The sequence below is a fragment of the Mauremys mutica genome, chromosome 2 (genome assembly GCF_020497125.1).
Source record: "Mauremys mutica isolate MM-2020 ecotype Southern chromosome 2, ASM2049712v1, whole genome shotgun sequence".
NCBI classification, from domain to species: domain Eukaryota; kingdom Metazoa; phylum Chordata; order Testudines; family Geoemydidae; genus Mauremys; species Mauremys mutica.
The window spans coordinates 160,807,331-160,827,735 of record NC_059073.1 but is presented as its reverse complement, the minus strand read 5'-3'; the positions used below and the strand labels follow the sequence as shown (position 1 = coordinate 160,827,735).

The 20,405-nt window shown below is 43.0% G+C and overlaps 1 protein-coding gene across 1 annotated transcript; it reads left to right on the top strand.

The window, feature by feature from the left end:
* Positions 1-286: 286 nt before the first annotated feature.
* Positions 287-4,245, top strand: LOC123364478 (zinc finger protein 3-like). Its single transcript, XM_045006659.1, has 3 exons — positions 287-371; positions 968-1,084; positions 2,442-4,245. The coding sequence occupies exons 2-3, from the start codon at positions 1,006-1,008 to the stop codon at positions 3,044-3,046; spliced, it is 684 nt and encodes a 227-aa protein (XP_044862594.1). The 5' UTR covers positions 287-371; positions 968-1,005; the 3' UTR covers positions 3,047-4,245.
* Positions 4,246-20,405: the final 16,160 nt, after the last annotated feature.

The following is a 20,405-nucleotide window of genomic DNA, read 5'->3' as shown; positions in this document are numbered from 1 at the left end:
TATCTAAACTGTTTAATACTGTCCTTGACTTTGGAGTGTCTGCGTGTGTAGAACCCTGACTCTCCTGACATAACACATAGAATGATGTCCTGAGTCATGTGACCAGGGTATTAAAACAGGAAGCATACAGGTTATAATATCATCAAGGGAACCAATCAGGGGCAGAGGCTGTAGAATCACAACACGGAATGTTTAGCTTTAAGTTTTAAAGCAAACAGTCTGGCGAATTCTGTTTAAATCTCAGGGAAGGCAGGAGTAGCACAAAGCTACTTTGTAGCAGACAGCAAGGGTCTGTGGGGATTTTAATTGTTCAGTTGCTGGTTCTTTCATTGTGTCACCAGACGAAGAGCCCTGTACAGCTAAGGAAGTTGGTTTGTCTCTTTAATTTCCACCCTTTAATCCATACATTTCCTAACCTTTTAGTTTATAGTTTACTGATGTATGTTATATTATTAGGTCAGATCCTCAGATGATGTAAATTAAAACTATGCCAATTTGCACCACCTAAGAATCTGGGCCAGTGTTTTATTTTCAGTGAGTGTCTTGCTGCACATGTGCCTGTAAACAAAGAAGCAGTGATAAATCTCTGTATATTTAGTTGAAACTTTACTGGGATTGTTATGGTTTCTATAATCTAAAATATCAGCTACTTAACATTGTGTATTCCCAGGTAAATTTGAAGTTACTTCTTAGGGTAGAAGAGATACTGTATGATACCTGTTGGATGCAAAATAACTTGATTTTAGTATCTTGGTGAAAGAGAAACAAGAACTTCACAGAAGACAGCACAATATACTTCCCGTTAGAATATTTAATTTCTCATAGTCTCTGTGATTATATTCCACGTGTTTGGAGTAAACATCTCTCTCCTCAATCCCCAGCAAAGAAATCAGGGAACTTTCTTTTTCAAAAAGCATTTGACAAAACTATGTCAGATTGTGATATTGCACTTTTTCCTTCCCACAAGCAGGCTGTCTAATTCTCCAAATTGAAGAGATATCATCAATGGAGGAAGGAGAGGAGCTGACTGTCCTGTATTTACAGGACCCAGTGAAAAGGGAATTGCTGAGGGGTGACCACACAGGTGAGGAATACATTAAAACAAATCAGAAACTTTCAGAATCTGAAGTAAATAGCTAGAATTCCAAGAAAGTTGTAATTGCTTATAGTTTTGCCTTCTCTTATCTACATGGCTCTATTGGACAATGGCAGAGATAGAACCTTTTCTTGGGTTTCATTTGGAGTAATTTATACATTGTGATATTGAGCGTTATGTTGATTTTCTTCCATCTATATAAAAAACCCACCCGGCAATTGTAAATTTATCCTTTGAGAATTGGAAATGGAGAAAAACTCTTATTATTGTGCACACGGACTACCAATTTTTCATAAACACATTATAATTCACAAGTGGTTCAGCCTGGCACTTTGAAAAACAGAGAAGAAGAAAAACCCACAGGAACTCTGTCAGATGAGTGGAAAATGGAAAAAGGGCATATCTCTCAAATGAAGGGAAGAAATTAAGAGTTGTTAGGGGATGGTTCTCTTTGGGATTTTGAGGGAAGGGAAACTCCAGGTCAGTACATTTCATATTCTCCCAGCACATACATACACACATACCGATGTGTAGAAAGGACCTCTTAATGATTGCTTCAGCCACTTGTTAAGTTTCTGCTGCCCAGCTGAAGGAAAGCTTGGGATGAGTTCCCTACCTGTTGGAATTCACCATTCTATTGATCCTACCAAACATGCATGCCAGACATCATTTACAATAATGTCTTCAGTACAATTTTCCCTCCTTAAGTATGGATCAGTTTGTACCAGATGAAGAGTATTCTCAAAAACAGTTTCTTAGGTCAGGATACATTTTTCCTCCTTGCAAGGCCTTCATCTCAGCTCTCCTCCTCTGAGTCTAGCTCAGTATATTTAAAAATATATAAACATTTCTATCAAAATGCCCCCGCCCTTGGTTATGGTTATTAGAAAGCATTTTTGTTTAAATGGAAAAAAACAAATAAATAGACTCCCCTATCTCTCTCCCGCTCTCTCTCTCTCGCACACAGGCACACTCACATGTACACATCCTTCTGTGAACATCACACCTGTGGCACATGGGGTATGTCTCAAGAGGTGTGGAAATTTCTGTCAGTGACTCTTGGTAAAGTCCAACAAATCACTGTCCCCAAGCAAAATCTGACTCCACTACTGATAAACCTATCAAAGCCTTCAAAAGATAGAAGAAAATAGTGAAATGTCCACACCAGTATCCCTAAATCCCCATCTTCTCACCAGTCATGTACCCTGTTTAAATGTTCTCCTATAACCAATGTGTGGTTTCAAAATTACAGATAGTGGCTGATTTATGACACAATATTCACAACTCTATTTTTTTCTCAAAAGTGCAGAGTATTAATCATGGCTGGATTCTCTTTCTGTTCCAGCTGGTGATAGGATTCCGAGAGAAAGAAAGGAGAAGGATCCTCATCAGGAGTATCCTGAGCAACTGGAATCACATGGAAAGTTACCAGGGATTGCCAAAGGCAATATTTTCCATTATTCTGATCAAAGGAAAGTCTGTGAGAGTCAGCATAGGCCAGAGAGCAAGCAGGAAGGATTTCTAGCGAAGAAATGGTATAAATCAACTCAATCTGAAAGAGATTTCAGCAAACCCCAAAATGTCATCGTCCACCACAAAATCAACACAGGAGGGAAACCAAACATATGTGCTGAATGTGGCAAAAGCTTCAATCGGAGCTCTACACTCTTCCAGCATCAGAGAATTCACACGGGCGAAAAACCCTATAAGTGTCAGGACTGTGCAAAAAGCTTCTGTCAGAGCTCAACGCTCATTCAGCACCAGAGAATGCACAGAGGAGAGAAACCTTATCAGTGTCCTGACTGTGGTAAAGATTTCCTTTGTAAATCAGGACTTACAATACATCAGAGGATCCACACAGGCGAGAAGCCTTATGGATGCAGTGACTGTGGCAAAAGCTTCAGGACGAAGTCCCAACTAGTGTCACATCAAAGAGTCCACACCAAATAGGGCCCAGTGACAGTGCTTCCTTTGGGGCACTGCCTACTCATTCGGTTCTCTTTAGAAGCATTGTTTGGGACAGGTGGGGGTAACAGGCAGTATTGGAGGAAGTGAATTATTGTAGGATTGATCATTTGGGGATCATAAAGTGGAGCTGGGTGATGGGAAGAAGAGTAGAGAAAAAGCCCTTGTACATCATATTCTTATGATTTAGTTTTTAAAGAAGTTTGAGTATAATTTGGCCAGAAAAAAACCCGCAGGGGCTGTAAAAGCAATTGAAATAAGCTGAATTTGATGGAGAAATAATGTATTTCTTTAAACATGGGCTGGCTTTCCAAACATCTGGATAACTGTGATTTACATGTGTGTTTTAAAACAACATTTTTGTTATTCAGAGAAGTGGTAGAAATTACAAATTCAGGTTTGGCTCCCAGTTGTATCTGAGCCTGTAAAACTTTTCAACCAGCATCTCAGAAATTCCCTTTGTTTAAGTTTAGTATCCCCTTATTCACATCTACTTGTCAGAAATCATTAACTTCCCCTATCTAGCTTATTTGTTAATATGTGAATATGTGTCTAGACAGGGAATCTGGACACTTCCAGATCTTTACTGCCATGTATGTTACTGAATATCAAGCTAAATTTCTTCTCTTTCATCTCTTTCAGGGCTTTAATCTATCCCAGCCCACAAAGGGAATTCATGAGGCATGGTCCTATTATGTAAGAGGTATCTCATAACTGGAGTTGCTGCTGTCAGAAAGGCAGTAGACAGTCTCAGATAAGATGGGGCCTCTTTCCTTTCACTGTCATTTGTCTTCCGTCTCTGAAAAATGTTTTGTTTTATTTTATTTTAATGCTAGCTAAAATGGTCTTTTCTCATGTAAAAGCATAGGGCTATAGGCTTTCTGATATTCAGGTCAGATTCCATCCTAGGCCTTCAGGTGCCACAAGATGATCAGATTCTTCTCACAGTTTACTGCTACCTTTTTGGTCATACCTTATTTTATGCTTTGTTAAAAATGTTTATCCATATGAAATATTTTTTCTCGATACCTGTTGTTATTGCATGTTCTATCCTCAAATTCCAATTTTGGTCTAGTGTTCTGCAATGGCTCCATAACCATTAAAGGAATAGAAAGATAATAGTGTTGATTTAGAATAGGAAATTTCTCCAGAATTGCTTGACAAGGTGTGAGGTTCCAATACTGAATATGTCCTGGAAGTAAAAAATTGCTTTCATATGCCTTTAGCTCAATCAGGGATGTGCCTCCTGTAAGCGTGGGGGGCAGTGTCACTAGGTGTTACCCCACTATAAATAATAGATAATAAATAAATAATAGGCACAGAAATAATAGAAAAGTTCCACATAAAAACATAAAAACAATTAGACTGGGCATGTGTGTGGTTTAGCTATGAAGACTGAAGCTCATCAGCAAGTGAATCCTTGCAGGGGTTTCCCAGCTTACAGCAAAGAGGTCTGATCAAAGCCTATTAAAGTTGGTGGTAAAATCCTTTTGATTTTAATGGGAATAGGATCTGGCCCAGAGTGCAGAATGTACAACTACTTGCATTTTTGGCCAAGAGGTGCATGTGTGCATTCAGGGCAAGTAGCTTCTTGCCCTGAGAGGTACAGGAACTTGAGCCAAGGACCAGGCACAAGACATTGTTCCCTACTTTTGAACACCATTAGAAGCAGTTTTTGGAGGATGCCAAATTTCAGTGCGTCACAGGTAGGTTATGGATGGAATTTTCAAAAAAGCCTATGTGACTTAGGAACATAAACCCAGCCCCAGTGAGGGTCAATATGACTTCTGCTCTTAACTCACCTAGGCACTTTTGAATATCTCACCCTGGATCATGACTGGCATTCATTTTGGAGCAATGGTGGCTCTTCTTAACCTATGGAGAAGACATCACCCAAGCTAATTTTAACATTTTATGGCAAATGGGAGGATAAGGATCAGAATATAGGGACTTTGGCCCAGATTTTTAAGGATGATTATGCATTGCTTTGCTCATTTTGCCAAGTTGTGGTTTCAAATGTGACTTAGGTACTTAGGATTTAAGGTAAACACAAAGGATGGGATTCACAAAGATACTTAGGTGTCTAACTCCCTTGAAATCAATGGGACTTAGGTACCCAAGTACTTTTGTGAATCCCACTCTCAGGAGCCTAAGTCTTTCTATGTGGAAATGAGACATAGGCTCCCTAAATTAGTTAGATGTTGCAACACTGAGAGAGCAATGCCTAAATACCCTTAAAAATCTGGGCCTTTGGCACCCAGAAACAGACACAATTCAGAATAATTTCTATATTCATTTTATAATGTCTTTGCAGATTGTGAGAAAATGGCATCTTTTGATAACATTAGGAAAACATACCAAGCTGGAGAACACTTGTACATTTTGCCATGAACACTTGAAATAATGAACCCAGCTGCTGCCACTGACACTGACAAGTGCTCTTCCATTAATTTTTATTACTAATATTTGAACGAGACCAGTCCCACTGGAGAGTTTAATCAACTCAGTAAAATATATTCTGTATCTTGCAACTTTTTCATGTTATGTTTACTTGTGATTGAAATTCCATTCCTCTAATCTAATAAAAGTCCATTACATCTTTTTTTACCCAAGCTGTGAGGGAAAGTAATCCTCCTCCAAGCTTATGCTCAGCATTATGATGCTAGTTGCAACTCTAAACACCGTGAATATTGCAGTGCAGCTTTCTGCGATATTATAATTCATTTTCTAAATCAAGGATACTGGTTTCCAATGTTATTATTTTCAATAGCTTTTTGCATCACTGAAATGTGAATGGATACGCAATGAACTGCAGAACTGACTGGCAGCTATTTCAGTGTAATTTTTATAGAGGTCTTTTTAAGGCTGAAAGATGGAGTACATTTCCATGTGTTTCTATATGCCTGAAATGTGTAGTGGCAAGATGAGCTGGTGAAATATTTTTGCTCCTGGTTTTGCCACTTTGACTCACTTGGAAATTAATCGACAATACAAACACACAAACAAATGTAAGCAACAAGAGGTTGGGGGCAAATTTTCGAATCTTATAAAAGATGAGCAAGGTTTTCTCTGTTTCTCTCTCAAAAACATTTTCATGGTCAGATTTATTTCAGTGGGTGTCAGTGAACTGTTTGTGATGTGCTGACTACAAAATTCTCTTAGCGGGCACCCAGATGCTACAGTGATGGGTGACCTTCTAATAACCTAAATAAACAGATGGGTGGATAAATCCCCAATTTCAGCGTAAGAATGGTCAATCCTTTGCACACATATAAAACCAAACCAAAATAAAGCCATATCTGAAATTTGGGAATGTTTATCTGGTGACTCTAGATGGAGGGAGATGAAGGTGCTAACACTGCCCCTGTGACAGCACATGCACCTTTACCTGTCAATCTCATTGTGCTGAAGATAACCTGGTAGTTTCTCCCATTTGTTGCCAGATCTCTTGTAGGTTTAGCTAATTCAGAGTCTTTCTTGTGGGGTGGTCCAGGAGCTCACTCCCTAATATCTGGGTTTTCCCTTTCAAGATAATTTAGGTAAGCCTTGCACAAATATTGAAAAATTTGGATGTTATCTTGGACACAAACTCTGAATCTTTGTCTTTGTACACTTAATCAGAAATATCCAAAGCTCCCAAAAGCAGGCTCCAGGTCTATGGTTCAGTTTCCTGGATGGCTGAGACTGGGAGTGTGGGAGAAGTATAAGGGAATCACCCTTAATCCTTGGGGTTAGTCATATCACTCAATAGCAATCTCACTAAGGCCCGGTTCCACAAAGGGATTTAGGCACTGCAACAGTCAGCTTCGCAATGCCTAAGTTCCAGACACCTCGAAAATCACAGGAATAACACTGTTATCCACAAAGCCTTAGTTAGGAACCTAGGTTCCCTAGACAATGAATTGGGAGAGATAGGCCCCTTAGAATGCAATCCACAAAAGCCAGCACGCTAGGCAGGGAGCTGCCTAAGATAGCCAATGGGAGATGCTATCTTAGGCAGCATGAGAAGGGGGCATCCTAATCCCTACCCCTCTCATGGATTTTGGTACTTACATACAGGCTGCGCTTATCTCTGCTTGTGATCCACAGCCAAGGGAAGATAGACATTTGTCCACCTATCTTGCTTAATCCAGTAGGCATGTTCAGAGGCCACCTAACTCCACACAAAACAGCCAGAGTGGGGGGAAAAGGAGCTCCCTTATAAAAACTGAGAAGACAGGGTCCTTATCTGGAGCTTGGGCTACACTAGCAGGGGGGTTCAAACTAAGATACGCAACTTAGTTCGACTTACCTGGCCGTCCTCACAGCAGCGAGTCGACTGCCGTGGCTTCCCCGTCAACTCCGCTTACTCCTTCTGCCGAGGTGGAGTACAGGCGTCAATTAGCGGATCAATTTATCACGTCCAGACGAGACACGATAAATCAATCCCCAATACATTGAACACTACCCACCAATCCGGCGGGTAGTACAGACGTACCCTGGGAGACCTCTTGTTCAAATTCCCCCTCTGTCTGATGAGGAAAAGGGATTTGAACAGAAATTCACTATGTCTCAGGTGAGTGTCCTAACCACTGGCCTAGAAAAGTGATTCTTATTTTTCTCTGGTCCAATTAATATTTAATTATTCAATTATAAATTAAAGTGGGACAAATTTAATAGGATAGATTTAGGGAGCATCCCTTTTAAATATCCCATAATCCAGGGGTTCAAGCACTCAACAGAGAGGTGGCAGATCCATGTTCAAATCCCTTCTTCTCAGCAGGCAGAGTGGAGACTGGAACTGGTGGTTTCTCATGTGGGCTAAAGGTTATAAGGGAGGGCCTCCTCCTCAGCTTTTTTTGTGTGGAGTTAGGAAGTCTCAAAGCATGCCTACTGGATTGAGCTGTGTAGACATAAGAACAGCCATACTGGGTTAGACCCTAGTCCACTATCCTGTCAGTGGCCAGTACCAGATACTCCAGAGGGAATGAACAGTAATGGGCAATTCATCAAGTGATCCATCCCATCATCCAGTCCCAGCTTCTGGCAATTAGACGTTTAGGGACACCAGGAGCTTGGGGTTGCATTCCTGACCATCTTGGCTAATAGACGCTGATGGATCTATCCTCTACAAACGTATCTAATTCTCTGTTGAACTCAGTTATGCTTTTGGCCTTCACAGCACCCCTGACAACGAGTTCCACAGATTGATTGTGTGTTGTGTGATGATGTACTTCCTTGTGTTTGTTTAAAACCTGCTGCCTATTAATTGTACTGTTTGACTCTTGTTTCTTGTGTTATATGAAGGGATAAATAACACTTCTTTATTCACGTTCTACAAACCATTCATGATTTTATACACCCTCTATCAGATACCCCCTTAGTCATCTGTTTTCTAAAATGAACAATCACAGTTGTTTTAATTTCTCCTTATATGGAAGTTGTTCCATACCCCTAATCATTTTTGATGCAATTATCTGTACTTTTTCCAGTTGTAATACATCTTTTTTGAGATGGGGTGATCAGAAATGAACTCTGTGTTCAAGATGTGGGTATACCATGGATTTATAGAGTGTCATTATGATATTTTCTGTTTTATCTATCCCTTTCCTAATGGTTCCTAACATTCAGTTAGCTGTTTTGACTGCTGCTGCATGTTGAGCAGATATTTTCAGGGAACTCTCCAGTACTGTAATGGATGGATATAAACTGTTCAGGAAGGACAGGCAGGGCAGAAAAGGTAGGGGAGTTGCATTGTATGTAAGAGAGCAGTAGGACTGCTCAGAGCTCCAGTATGAAACTGCAGAAAAACCTGAGAGTCTCTGGATTAAGTTTAGAAGTGTGAGCAACAAGGATGATGTCGTGGTGGGAGTCTGCTATAGATCACCAGACCATGCGAATGAGGTGGACGAGGCTTTCTTCCGGCAACTAGCAGAAGTTACTAGCTCGCAGGCACTGGTTCTTATGGGAGACTTTAATCATCCTGATATCTGCTGGGAGAGCAATACAGCAGTGCACAGACAATCCAGGAAGTTTTTGGAAAATGTAGGGGACAATTTCCTGGTGCAAGTGCTGGAGGAACCAACTAGGGGCAGAGCTCTTCTTGACCTGCTGCTCACAAAGAGAGAAGAGTTAGTAGGGGAAGCAAAAGTAGATGGGAACCTGGGAGGCAGTGGCCATGAGATGGTCGAGTTCAGGATCCTGACACAAGGAAGAAAGGAGAGCAGCAAAATAGGACCCTGGACTTCAGAAAAGCAGACTTTGACTCCCTCAGGGAGCTGATGGGCAGGATCCCCTGGGAAAATAAAATGAGAGGGAAAGGAGTCCAGGAGAGCTGGCTGTATTTTAAAGAATCCTTATTGAGGTGGCAGGAACAAACCATCCCAATGCGTAGGAAGAATAGTAAATATGGCAGGCGACCAGCTTGGCTTAACAGTGAAATCCTTGCTGATTTTAAATGCATAAAAGAAGCTTACAAGAAGTGAAAGATTGGACAAATGACCAGGGAGGAGTATAAAAATATTGCTCAGGCATGCAGGAGTGAAATCAGGGAGGCCAAATCACACTTGGAGTTGCAGCTAGCAAGAGATGATAAGAGTAACAAGAAGGGTTTCTTCAGGTATGTTAGCAACAAGAAGAAAGTCAAGGAAAGTGTGGGCTCCTTACTGAATGGGGGAGGCAACCTAGTGACAGAAGATGTGGAAAAAGCTAATGTACTCAATGATTTTTTTGCCTCTGTCTTCACAAACAAGGTCAGCTCCCAGTCTGCTGCACTGGGCAGCACAGTATGGGGAGAAGGTGACCAGCCCTCTGTGGAGAAAGAAGTGGTTCGGGACTATTTAGAAAAACTGGATGAGCACAAGTCCTTGGGGACGGATGCGCTGCATCCGAGGGTGCTAAAGGAGTTGGCGGATGTGATTGCAGAGCCACTGGCCATTATCTTTGAAAACTCATGGCAAATGGGGGAGGTCCCAGATGACTGGAAAAAGGCTAATGTAGTGCCCATCTTTAAAAAAGGGAAGGAGGAGGATCCGGGGAACTACAGGCCAGTCAGCCTCACCTCAGTCCCTGGAAAAATCATGGAGCAACGTCCTCAAGGAATCAATTCTGAAGCACTTAGAGGAGAGGAAAGTGATCCGGAACAGTCAGCATGGATTCACCAAGGGCAAGTCATGCCTGACTAACCTAATTGCCTTCTATGAGGAGATAGCCGGGTCTGTGGATGAGGGGAAAGCAGTGGATGTGCTATTCCTTGACGTTAGCAAAGCTTTTGATACCGTCTCCCACAGTATTCTTGCCAGCAAGTTAAAGAAGTATGGGCTGGATGATTAGACTATAAGGTGGATAGAAAGCTGGCTAGATCGTCGGGCTCAATGGGTAGTGATCAACGGCTCCATGTCTAGTTGGCAGCCGGTTTCAAGTGGAGTGCCCCAAGGGTCGGTCCTGGGGCCGGTTTTGTTCAATACCTTCATTAATGATCTGTAGGATGGCGTGGACTGCACTCTCAGCAAGTTTGCAGATGACACTAAACTTGGAGGAGTGGTAGATATGCTAGAGGGTAGTGATAGGATACAGAGGGACTTAGACAAACTAGAGGACTGGGCGAAAAGAAACCTGATGAGGTTCAACAAGGACAAATGCAGAGTCCTGCACTTAGGACGGAAGAATCCCATGCACTGTTACAGACTAGGGACCGAATGGCTAGAAAGCAGTTCTGCAGAAAAGGACCTAGGGGTCACAGTGGACGAGAAGGTGGATAAGAGTCAACAGTGTGCCCTTGTTGCCAAGAAGGCTAATGGCATTTTGGGCTGTATAAGTAGGGGCATTGCCAGCAGATCGAGGGACGTGATCATTCCCTTCTATTCAACATTGGTGAGGCCTCATGTGGAGTACTGTGTCCAGTTTTGGGCCCCACACTACAAGAAGGATGTGGAAAAATTGGAAAGAGTCCAGCGGAGGGCAACAAAAATGATTAGGGGGCTGGAGCACATGACTTCTGAGGAGAGGCTGAGAGAACTGAAATTGTTTAGTCTGCAGAAGAGAAGAATGAGGGGGGATTTGATAGCTGCTTTCAACTACCTGAAAGGGGGTTCCAAAGAGGATGGATGTAGACTGTTCTCAGTGGTACCCGATGACAGAACAAGGAGTAATGGTCTCAAGTTGCAATGGGGGAGGTTTAGGTTGGATATTAGGAAAAAAAATTTCACTCAGAGAGTGGTGAAACACTGGAATGGGTTACCTAGGGAGGTGGTGGAATCTCCTTCCTTAGAGGTTTTTAAGGTCAGGTTTGACAAAGCCCTCTCTGGGATGATTTAGTTGGGTTTGGTCCTGCTTTGAGCAGGGGGTTGGACTAGATCCTGAGGTCCCTTTCAACCCTGATATTCTATGATTCTATAACTCCAGGATCTGTTTCTTGAGTGCTAACAGCTAATTTGGAACCTATGATTTTGTATGCATGACTAGGACTATTTTTTTCCAATGTACATTACTTTGAACATTGAATTACATCTACCATTTTGATACCCAGTCACCAAGTTTAGTGAGATCCTTTTGTAACTCTTCTAAGGGTATGTCTACACTATGAAATTAAATTGATTTTATAGAAGTCGATTTTTAGAAATTGATTTTATACAGTCAGTTGTGTATGTCCCCACTAAGCGCATTAAATCGGTGGAGTGAGTCCTCACTACCGTGGCTAGCATCGACTTACTGAGCAATGCACAGTTGGTAGCTGTCCCACAGTTCCCACAGTCTCGGCTGCCCATTGGAATTCTGGGTTAAGCTCCCAGTGCCTGATAGGGCAAAAACATTGTTGCGGGGAGTTTTGGGTACATGTCGTCAGTCCCCCCTCCCTCTGTGAAAGCAACGGCTGTCAATTGTTTCGCGCCTTTTTTCCTGGGTTACCCATGCAGACGCATGGCAAGCATGGAGCCCACTCAGCTCACCATCACACACTTTAAAAACTCGCTGGTGCTGTTTGCTGACTAGGTCAGACCTCAGCACAACCAATATTCCCATTGTTATTGCTGCTTGCTGAGTGCTCCATAATATCTGTGAGAGTAAGGAGGAGACATTTATGGTGGGGTGGGAGGTTGAGGCAAATCACCTGGCATCCAATTTTGAGCAGCCAGACACCAGGGCGATTAGAAGAGCACATCAAGGCACGCTGTGCATCAGAGAGGCTTTGAAAACCAGTTTCATGACTGGTGAGGCTACGGTGTGACAGTTGTGTGTGTTTCTCTTTGATGCAAACCCACCTCCTTTGTTGATTTTAATTCCATGTAAGCCAATCACCCTCCCCCCTTCAAAATAAAGTAACTATTGTTTTGAAACCATGCATTCTTTCTTTATTAATTTTTAAAAAATGAGATAACGGAAAGATAGCCTGGGTGAGGCGGGGGAGGAGGAAAGGACACAGCCACATTGATTTTTAGTGTGGCTACAATAAGCATCCTCTGGAGTGGAGTAGCTGAGTGCCCAGAGCCTCCTCCCCGCATTCTTGGGCATCTGGGTGAGGAGGCTATGGAACATGGAGAGGAGAGTAGGCAGTTATACAGTGGATGCAGTGGGGATCTGTGCTCTTGCTGGCTTTCCTGCAGCTCCAACAGACACTTCATCATGTCTGTTTGCCCCACCATTAGCCTCAGCATCGCATCCTGCCTCTGCTCTTCGCACTCACTTAATTATTTCCTGGACTCTGCTATGCCTCCATGCATTAAGCTGTGCCCTATCAGTGCAGGAGGAATGCATGAGCTCAGAAAACATGTCATCACGAGTGCTTTTTTTTCACCTTTTAATCTGTGATAACCTCAGGAACGGATATGATGGGGGAGTGTAGAAACATTCTATGCTCTACGATTCTGAGGGGACTGCATGGTCATCTGTGCTGCTGAGTGCTGCTGAGATCGCCATGCTGACCAAACAGAAAATTAAATTCAAAAGTTCCCGGAGCTTTTCCTGTGTACCTGGGTAGTGCATCAGAGTTCAAAGTGCTGTCCAGAACGGTTACATTGGAGCACTCTGGGATAGCTCCCGGAGACCAGTACCATCAATTTGCGTCCACACTACCCCAAACTCGACCCAGCAAGGTCAATTTTAGCACTACTCTCCTCACCAGAGAGGAGTACAGAAGACAATTTTAAGAGCCCTTTAAGTCAATGAAACGGGGTTGGTTGTGTGGACGCATTCATTTTAAAATTGACCTAATGCAGCTAAATTCGACCTAACTCTGTAGTGTAGACCAAGCCACAGTCAGCTTTGGACTTAATTATCCTGAATAATTTTGTATCATCTGCAATTTTTTCCACCTCACTCCTTGCTCCCTTTTCCAGATCATTTATGAATATGCTGAACAGCACAGGTCCTAGTACAGATCACTGGGGGATCCTGACACTTATTTCTCTTTGGTGAAAACTGACCATTTATTCCTCCTACACTTTTTGTCTTTAACCAGTTACTGATCCATGAAAAGACCTCTCTTTTCCCATGAATGCTTAAGAGCTTTTGGTGAGGACCTTTTTAAAGATTTTCTGAAAGTCCAAGTACACTAAATCAACTGGGTCATCCTTGTCCCCATGCTTGTTGACTTGCTCAAAGAATTCTAATAGCTTGGTGAGGCATGATTTCCTTTTACAAAAGCCATGTTGAGTCTTCCACACCATATTGTGTTCATCTATATGTCTGGTAATTCTGTTCTTTACTATAGTTTCATCCAATCTGCTAGTATTGAAATTAGGTTCACTGGCCTGTAATTGCTAGGATTACCTCTGGAGCCTTTTTTTTAAAGAAGGCATTACATTAGCTATCCTCCAGTCATCTGGTACAGAGGCTGATTTAAGTGATAGGTTACATATCACACTCAGTAGTTCTGTAATTTGAGTTCCTTCTGGACTCTTAGGTGAATACCATCTGGCTGTAGTGACTTATTACTGTTTAATTTATCCATTTGTTCCCAAAGCTCATCTACTGAGACCTCCATCTGTGATAGTTGCTCAGATTGATTACCTAAAAGGAATATCTCAAGTGTGGGTATCTCCCTCACATCCTTTACAGTGAAGACTGATGCAAAGAATTCATTTAGCTTTTCCACAAAGGCCTTGTCTTCTTTGAATGGTCCCTTAGCACATTGATCATACAACGGCCCTACAGACTATTTGGCAGGCTTCCTGCTTTTTACAATTTTTTGCTGTTATTTTTTGTGTCCTTAGCTAGTTGCTTCAAATTATTTCTTAGCGAGCCTTATTATACATCCATACTTTATTTGTCAGAGATTATTCTCCTTTCTATTTTCCTGACTAGGGTTTGACTTCCAATTTCTAAAGGATGACTCTAACCAACTTTCCTCTGCACAATGGTGGATTATTTGGGGTCTTCTTGATTTTTTTTGTTTTAATTTGGTGTATACATTTAGTTTGTGCCTCCATTATAACATTTTTAAATAGTCTTCAGGCAGATTTCAAGTATTTCACCATTATGACTGTTTCTTTTAATTTCCTTTTAACTAGCCTTCTCATTTTAGTGTAGTTCCTCTTTTGAAGTTAAATGCTATTGTGTGGGATTCTTTGGCATCTTCCCTCTAGAAGGATGTGAAATGTAATTACACTGTTGTCACTATTACTGAGTAGTTCATCTATAATAACCCGTTAGACCAGATGCTGTGCGCCATGCAGGACTAAATCAAAAATTACTTGTCCCCTTGTGGGTTCCAGGACTAGTTGCTCCAAGAAGCAGTCATTTATGGTGACATTTTATCTCCATGTCCCTTCCTGAGGTGACATATACCCAGTCAATCTGAGGATAGTTGAAATTTCTACTGCTATAATTTTATTGTTCAAACACAGAATTTCTACCCATGGAGATTTGATGGTACAGTTTGATTTATTTCAAATTTTGACTTTGACTCTATGCTTTCTGTCACATATTGTGCCATTCCCACACCCACATGACTTTGTCATTCTTACGTATTTTTTATCATGGTATTAACCATGTACCACTGATATTCCTCATTCCACCAAGTTTTTGTGATGCCTATTATATCAATATCCTCATTTAATACCAGGCACTTTAGTTCATCCATCTTAGTATTTAGACTTCAGCTATTTGTATATAAGCACTTGTACATTTTGTCAATATTCAGTTGCTTGCATTTATGTATCAGATTTAAATGGAAATCTTTTATGTTTGACTGTTCCTCACTAGCTCCTTCCTGTACTTTACCAACTTCTTTCCTATCCTCTTTATAGGATGTAGAATTTCCATATTTGGTAAACTCTTCCCGGGGATGTCTCTGTCTGAACCATGTGCTGCTCTGCACCTGTTAGCTTTCCGCACAACCCTTAGTTTAAAAAATCCTCTACAACCTTTTTTAATATTACATGCCAGCAGTCTGGTTCTGTTTTGGTTTAGGTGGAGCCCTTCCTTCCTTATTAGGCTTCTCCTTCCCAGAAGGTTTCCCAGTCCCTATTAAACCTAATCATTTCTTACATTCATTGAGCCCCTGCACTTCTGCCCATCTTTCTGGCTCAGCACATGGAACTATGTCACTGGTCCCTACACATACTATGACCACCAGCTCCGCTCCACATAAGTCTGTTTAGATGTCGAGTGAGATCTGCAACCTTTACACCCTGCAGGCAATTAACCATGTCGTTCTTCCAGTCATCACAAACCCAGTTATCTGTATTTCTAATAATTGAATCCCCCATTACTATTACATTGATCTTCCTAGTAACTGTGGTTCCCTCCCCATGAGATATGTCCTCAGTGTGAGAGGCCTCCATGACATCATCTGGAAGGAGGATCCCAACTCTGGGATTGTTTCTCTCTGCTCCAGCTTGATGTTCTCCTTCCCCAAGACTTTCACCCCTCCTTTACAGCACAGAGGCTGTCAGACTGGGGGTGAGACCCCCCTCTACTGTGTCCCTGAAAGTCTCATCTGTGTACCTCTCTTTTTCCTCCAGTTTAGCCACTCTGGCCTCCAGAGCCCGTAGTGTGTTTGAGGGCCCTGAGCTGTGCTTCTTGCAATATATTCACACATACTCTACCTGCCCACAAGCCAGGTAATTGTACATGCTGCATGCAGTGCAATAAACTAGATAGATCCCACTCTGCTGCTGGACTTCTGCCTGCGTTATCTTTACTCTTGCAGCATTTTTGGGGTGAGAGGAAGGTTATTGTCTTAAGTTTAGAATATGTTTGTTAGGTGTATCTGCCCTCATACTCCCTCACAAAACTTCCCTGTTCACTAGCTCCTCTGGTCGCATAGGAGCTAGCTTTTTAAATCCCTGTTCTCCCTGAATCAGCCCTACCCTCTTGTCAAGGGACCTCAAGGGGTCAGGGATCAAAGGACAGCACCTTCTTCTAGGCATCTGAGCAACTGTCCTGTGCATGCCCAGAAGCAGAAACTTAGGTACCTCGAGAACTTTTTCTGCAAAAATGTAGGCACTGAGTGAGTTTAGGCATCTACAAGGTTAGGCAGCTTCCAAGTGGGGGCTTTGTGGGTTGCAGTGGTGCCTAAAAATGGGCCTGAGGTTCCTAAAACTGAACTCTAACAGCCTTTGTGGATCCAGGCCTAACAGAGTAAAGAACAGCACTGAAAGTCTTCTCCAGTCCTCCCTTGCCAAAAGAACGATAGTCTGCCTCCAGGCCTTGGGGAGGAGGTAGAGAGAAGAGACAAACAGGGTGCAGAGGGCTCCAAGAGGGATGTGCAGACTCCCCATTAAAAGAAACAGGTCCAAATGCCCAGCAAATAGATAAATTCCTTTCCACCCCTATGAATATGAACAGTGATTAGTCAGTTCAAGGGCAGACACATCACAGACAGGATGCTTCAACTTCAAATAGTGCAAAGCATTGCCTTTGTCCTACACCTTGTAAGTTTCCTTTTTAGCTACCGATGATTATTGGACAGTCCCCTCTCTCTTCCTATGCATGACTCCACCAGAGCCTGAGGGTTTCTGAACGTCTGACCAACTAAATACAAATTAACACATGTAGAGTGCTTTTTGTATGTAGTGGAGAAACTAGTAATGAATTCCTCCTATCCCGTGGAAGGTTTCCTGCTCTGAAAGGTGAATTACACAATTCCTAATATGACCTCCCACAAAAAGAACTCCAAACCAAAAATCTCTTCTCTCTTTTCCTGTAGGGCACATAAGTTCTCAAGAATTCAGAGCTTTGACAGGTGTGTCCTTTCTGAGCAGATTAAAAAACATGACCAGCCTTTCAAATGGTAACAGGGATGCGGAATATATGAGAGGCTTATCTCTCCCCTAGCCACATACTCTACCCCTGAAAAAGGTGGGGGTAGACAAAACACTATTTACTTCCCTCTCTATATTCTTTATCTTTGTATCTCAGTCTCCACTTGGAGCTAGCTAACAGGAGCAATTAAGAGGGGAGTTCTCCAGGTGAAGGAAGAGAGACATGACCCTTGGGGTAAGTTTGTTGTCTGTAGTGTGTGTGTTTGTATTTGTGGTGTGCTTGCTGTTTGACTGAAATATACTGTGTGGTCTGTTTGTTTGGGGGACCGTGTGCTGACTGTGTGGGTGCTGAGCCTAGCAAGGCTGAGAGCTGAGAGCTTCTTAACAAGGCTTTGATCCTTAAGCCCTTTAGCGCCCATCAACCCTTAGCCAGAGAGCAGGGCTACTCAGGGAGACCAGGGCTTTAAAAAGGCCACTCCTAAGTGACCAGGGGAGCGGCTAACAAGGGAGTTTTGTGAGGGAGTTTACGGGGGTGGGAGGGGAGTTAAACTTAACATTCTTTAAACTTAAAACCAAAACCACCTCCTGATAAAAACAAAACCTCAACAAAGGAACTAACTTCAGGAGTAAAAAGAATGCAGGCAGAAGTCCAGCAACAGAGTAGGGGCTACCCAGTTTATTGCACCCAATGCAGCATGTATGATTGCCTGCCCTATGGGCAGGTGGTGTATGTGTGCATTTGGTGCAAGGAGCTCCTGGCCCTCAGAGACCATTTTTGGGATTTGGAGACCAGGGTGGCTGAGCTGGAGGAGCTAAGGGGGAGAGAGAGAGGTACATAGATGAGACTTTCCGGGACATAGTAGAACAGTCCCACGCCCGGTCTGACAGCCATCGTGCTGTTGAGGAGGATGAAAGTCTCAAGGAAGGAGAACATCCAACTGGAGCAGAGGGAATGATCCCATAGTTGGGACCCTCCTTCCAGATGATCAGGGATGTAGAGGCTCTCTACACAAACATCCCACACGCTGATGGAATACAAGCTGTCAGGAACAGTATCCCTGATGATGCCACAGCACAACTGGTTGCTGAGCTCTGTGCCTTTATCCTCACTCACAACTATTTCAAATTTGATGACAATATATATCTCCAGATCAGTGGCACTGCTATGGGCACCCGCATGGCCCCACAATATGCCAATATTTTTATGGCTGACCTGGAACAATGCTTCCTCATTTCCCGTCCACTCACGCCCCTTCTCTACCTACGCTACATTGATGACATCTTCATCATCTGGACCCATGGGAAGGAGACTCTGGAAAAATTCCACCACGATTTCAACAGCTTCCACCCCACCATCAACCTCAGCCTGGACCAATCTACATGGGAGGTCCACTTCCTAGACACTACAGTGCAAATAATTGATGGTCACATTAACACCACCCTATACCGAAAACCTACCGACCGCTATGCCTACCTTCATGCCTCCAGCTTCCATCCCGGACACACCACAAGATCCATTGTCTACAGCCAAGCACTGAGGTACAACCGTATCTGCTCTAACCCCGCAGACAGAGACCAACACCTAGAAAATCTCCACCTAGCATTCTCAAAACTACAGTACCCGCACGAGGAAATAAGGAAACAGATCAACAGAGCCAGACGTGTACCCAGAAGCCTCCTACTGCAAGACAAACCCAAGAAAGAAACCAACAGGACTCCACTGGCGATCACATACAGTCCCCAGCTAAAACCCCTCCAGCGCATCATCAGGGATCTACAACCCATCCTGGACAATGATCCCACACTTTCACAGGCCTTGGGTGGCAGGCCAGTCCTCACCCACAGACAACCTGCCAACCTGAAGCATATTCTCACCAGTAACTGCACACCGCACCATAGTAACTCTAACTCAGGAACCAATCCATGCAACAAACCTCAATGCCAACTCTGCCCACATATCTACACCAGCAACACCATCACAGGACCTAACCAGATCAGCCACACCATCACCGGTTCATTCACCTGCACGTCCACCAATGTAATATATGCCATCATATGCCAGCAATGACCCTCTGCTATGTACATCGGCCAAACTGGACAGTCTCTAAGGAAAAGGATAAATGGACACAAATCAGATATTAGGAATGGCAATATACAAAAACCTGTAGGAGAACACTTCAACCTCCCTGACCACACAATAGCAGATCTTAAGGTGGCCATCCTGCAGCAAAAAAACTTCAGGACCAGACTTCAAAGAGAAACTGCTGAGCTCCAGTTCATCTGCAAATTTGACACCATCAGCTCAGGATTAAACAAAGACTGTGAATGGCTTGCCAACTACAGAACCAGTTTCTCCTCCCTTGGTTTTCACTCAACTGCTAGAACAGGGCCTCATCCTCCCTGATTGAACTAACCTTGTTATCTCTAGCTTGCTTCTTGCTTGCATATATAAACCTGCCCCTGGAAATTTCCACTACTTGCATCCGAAGAAGTGGGTATTCACCCACGAAAGCTCATGCTGCAAAACGTCTGTTAGTCTATAAGGTGCCACAGGATTCTTTGCTGCTTCCAGATGATGTTGTTGTATCCTCTCACACAGAGGATACCACTCTGGGGGAGGGAACTCCAGGTATTAGCAAGAGACAGATATTAGTAATGGGTGATTTGATCATTAGAAACATAGACAGCTGGGTTTGCAATGACCAGGAGAACCGCATGGTGACTTGCCTGCCTGGTGTGAAGGTTGCAGATTTCTCAACACATCTAGATAGACTTATGTGTAGTGCAGGGGAATAGCTGGTGGTCTAGGGGAGGATAGGAGAGAGGTCCTGGAGGACAAATTTCGGCTTTTAGGTAAAAGATTGAAGTCCAGGACCTCCATGGTAGCGTTCTCTGAAATGCTTCAGTTCCACAAGCAGGGCCAGCTAGACAGGCAGAACTGCAGGATCTCAATGTGTGGATGAGACGATGATGTAGGGAGGAGGGGGTTAGATTTATTAGGAACTGTGGAAACTTTTGGGAAAGGGGGAGCCTATACAAGAAGGATGGGCTCCACCTAAACCAAAATGGAACCAGATTGCTGGCACTTAAAATTAAAAAGGTTGTAGAGAAGTTTTTAAACTAAGGGTTGGAGGAAAGCCAACAGGTGCAGAGGAGCACCTGGT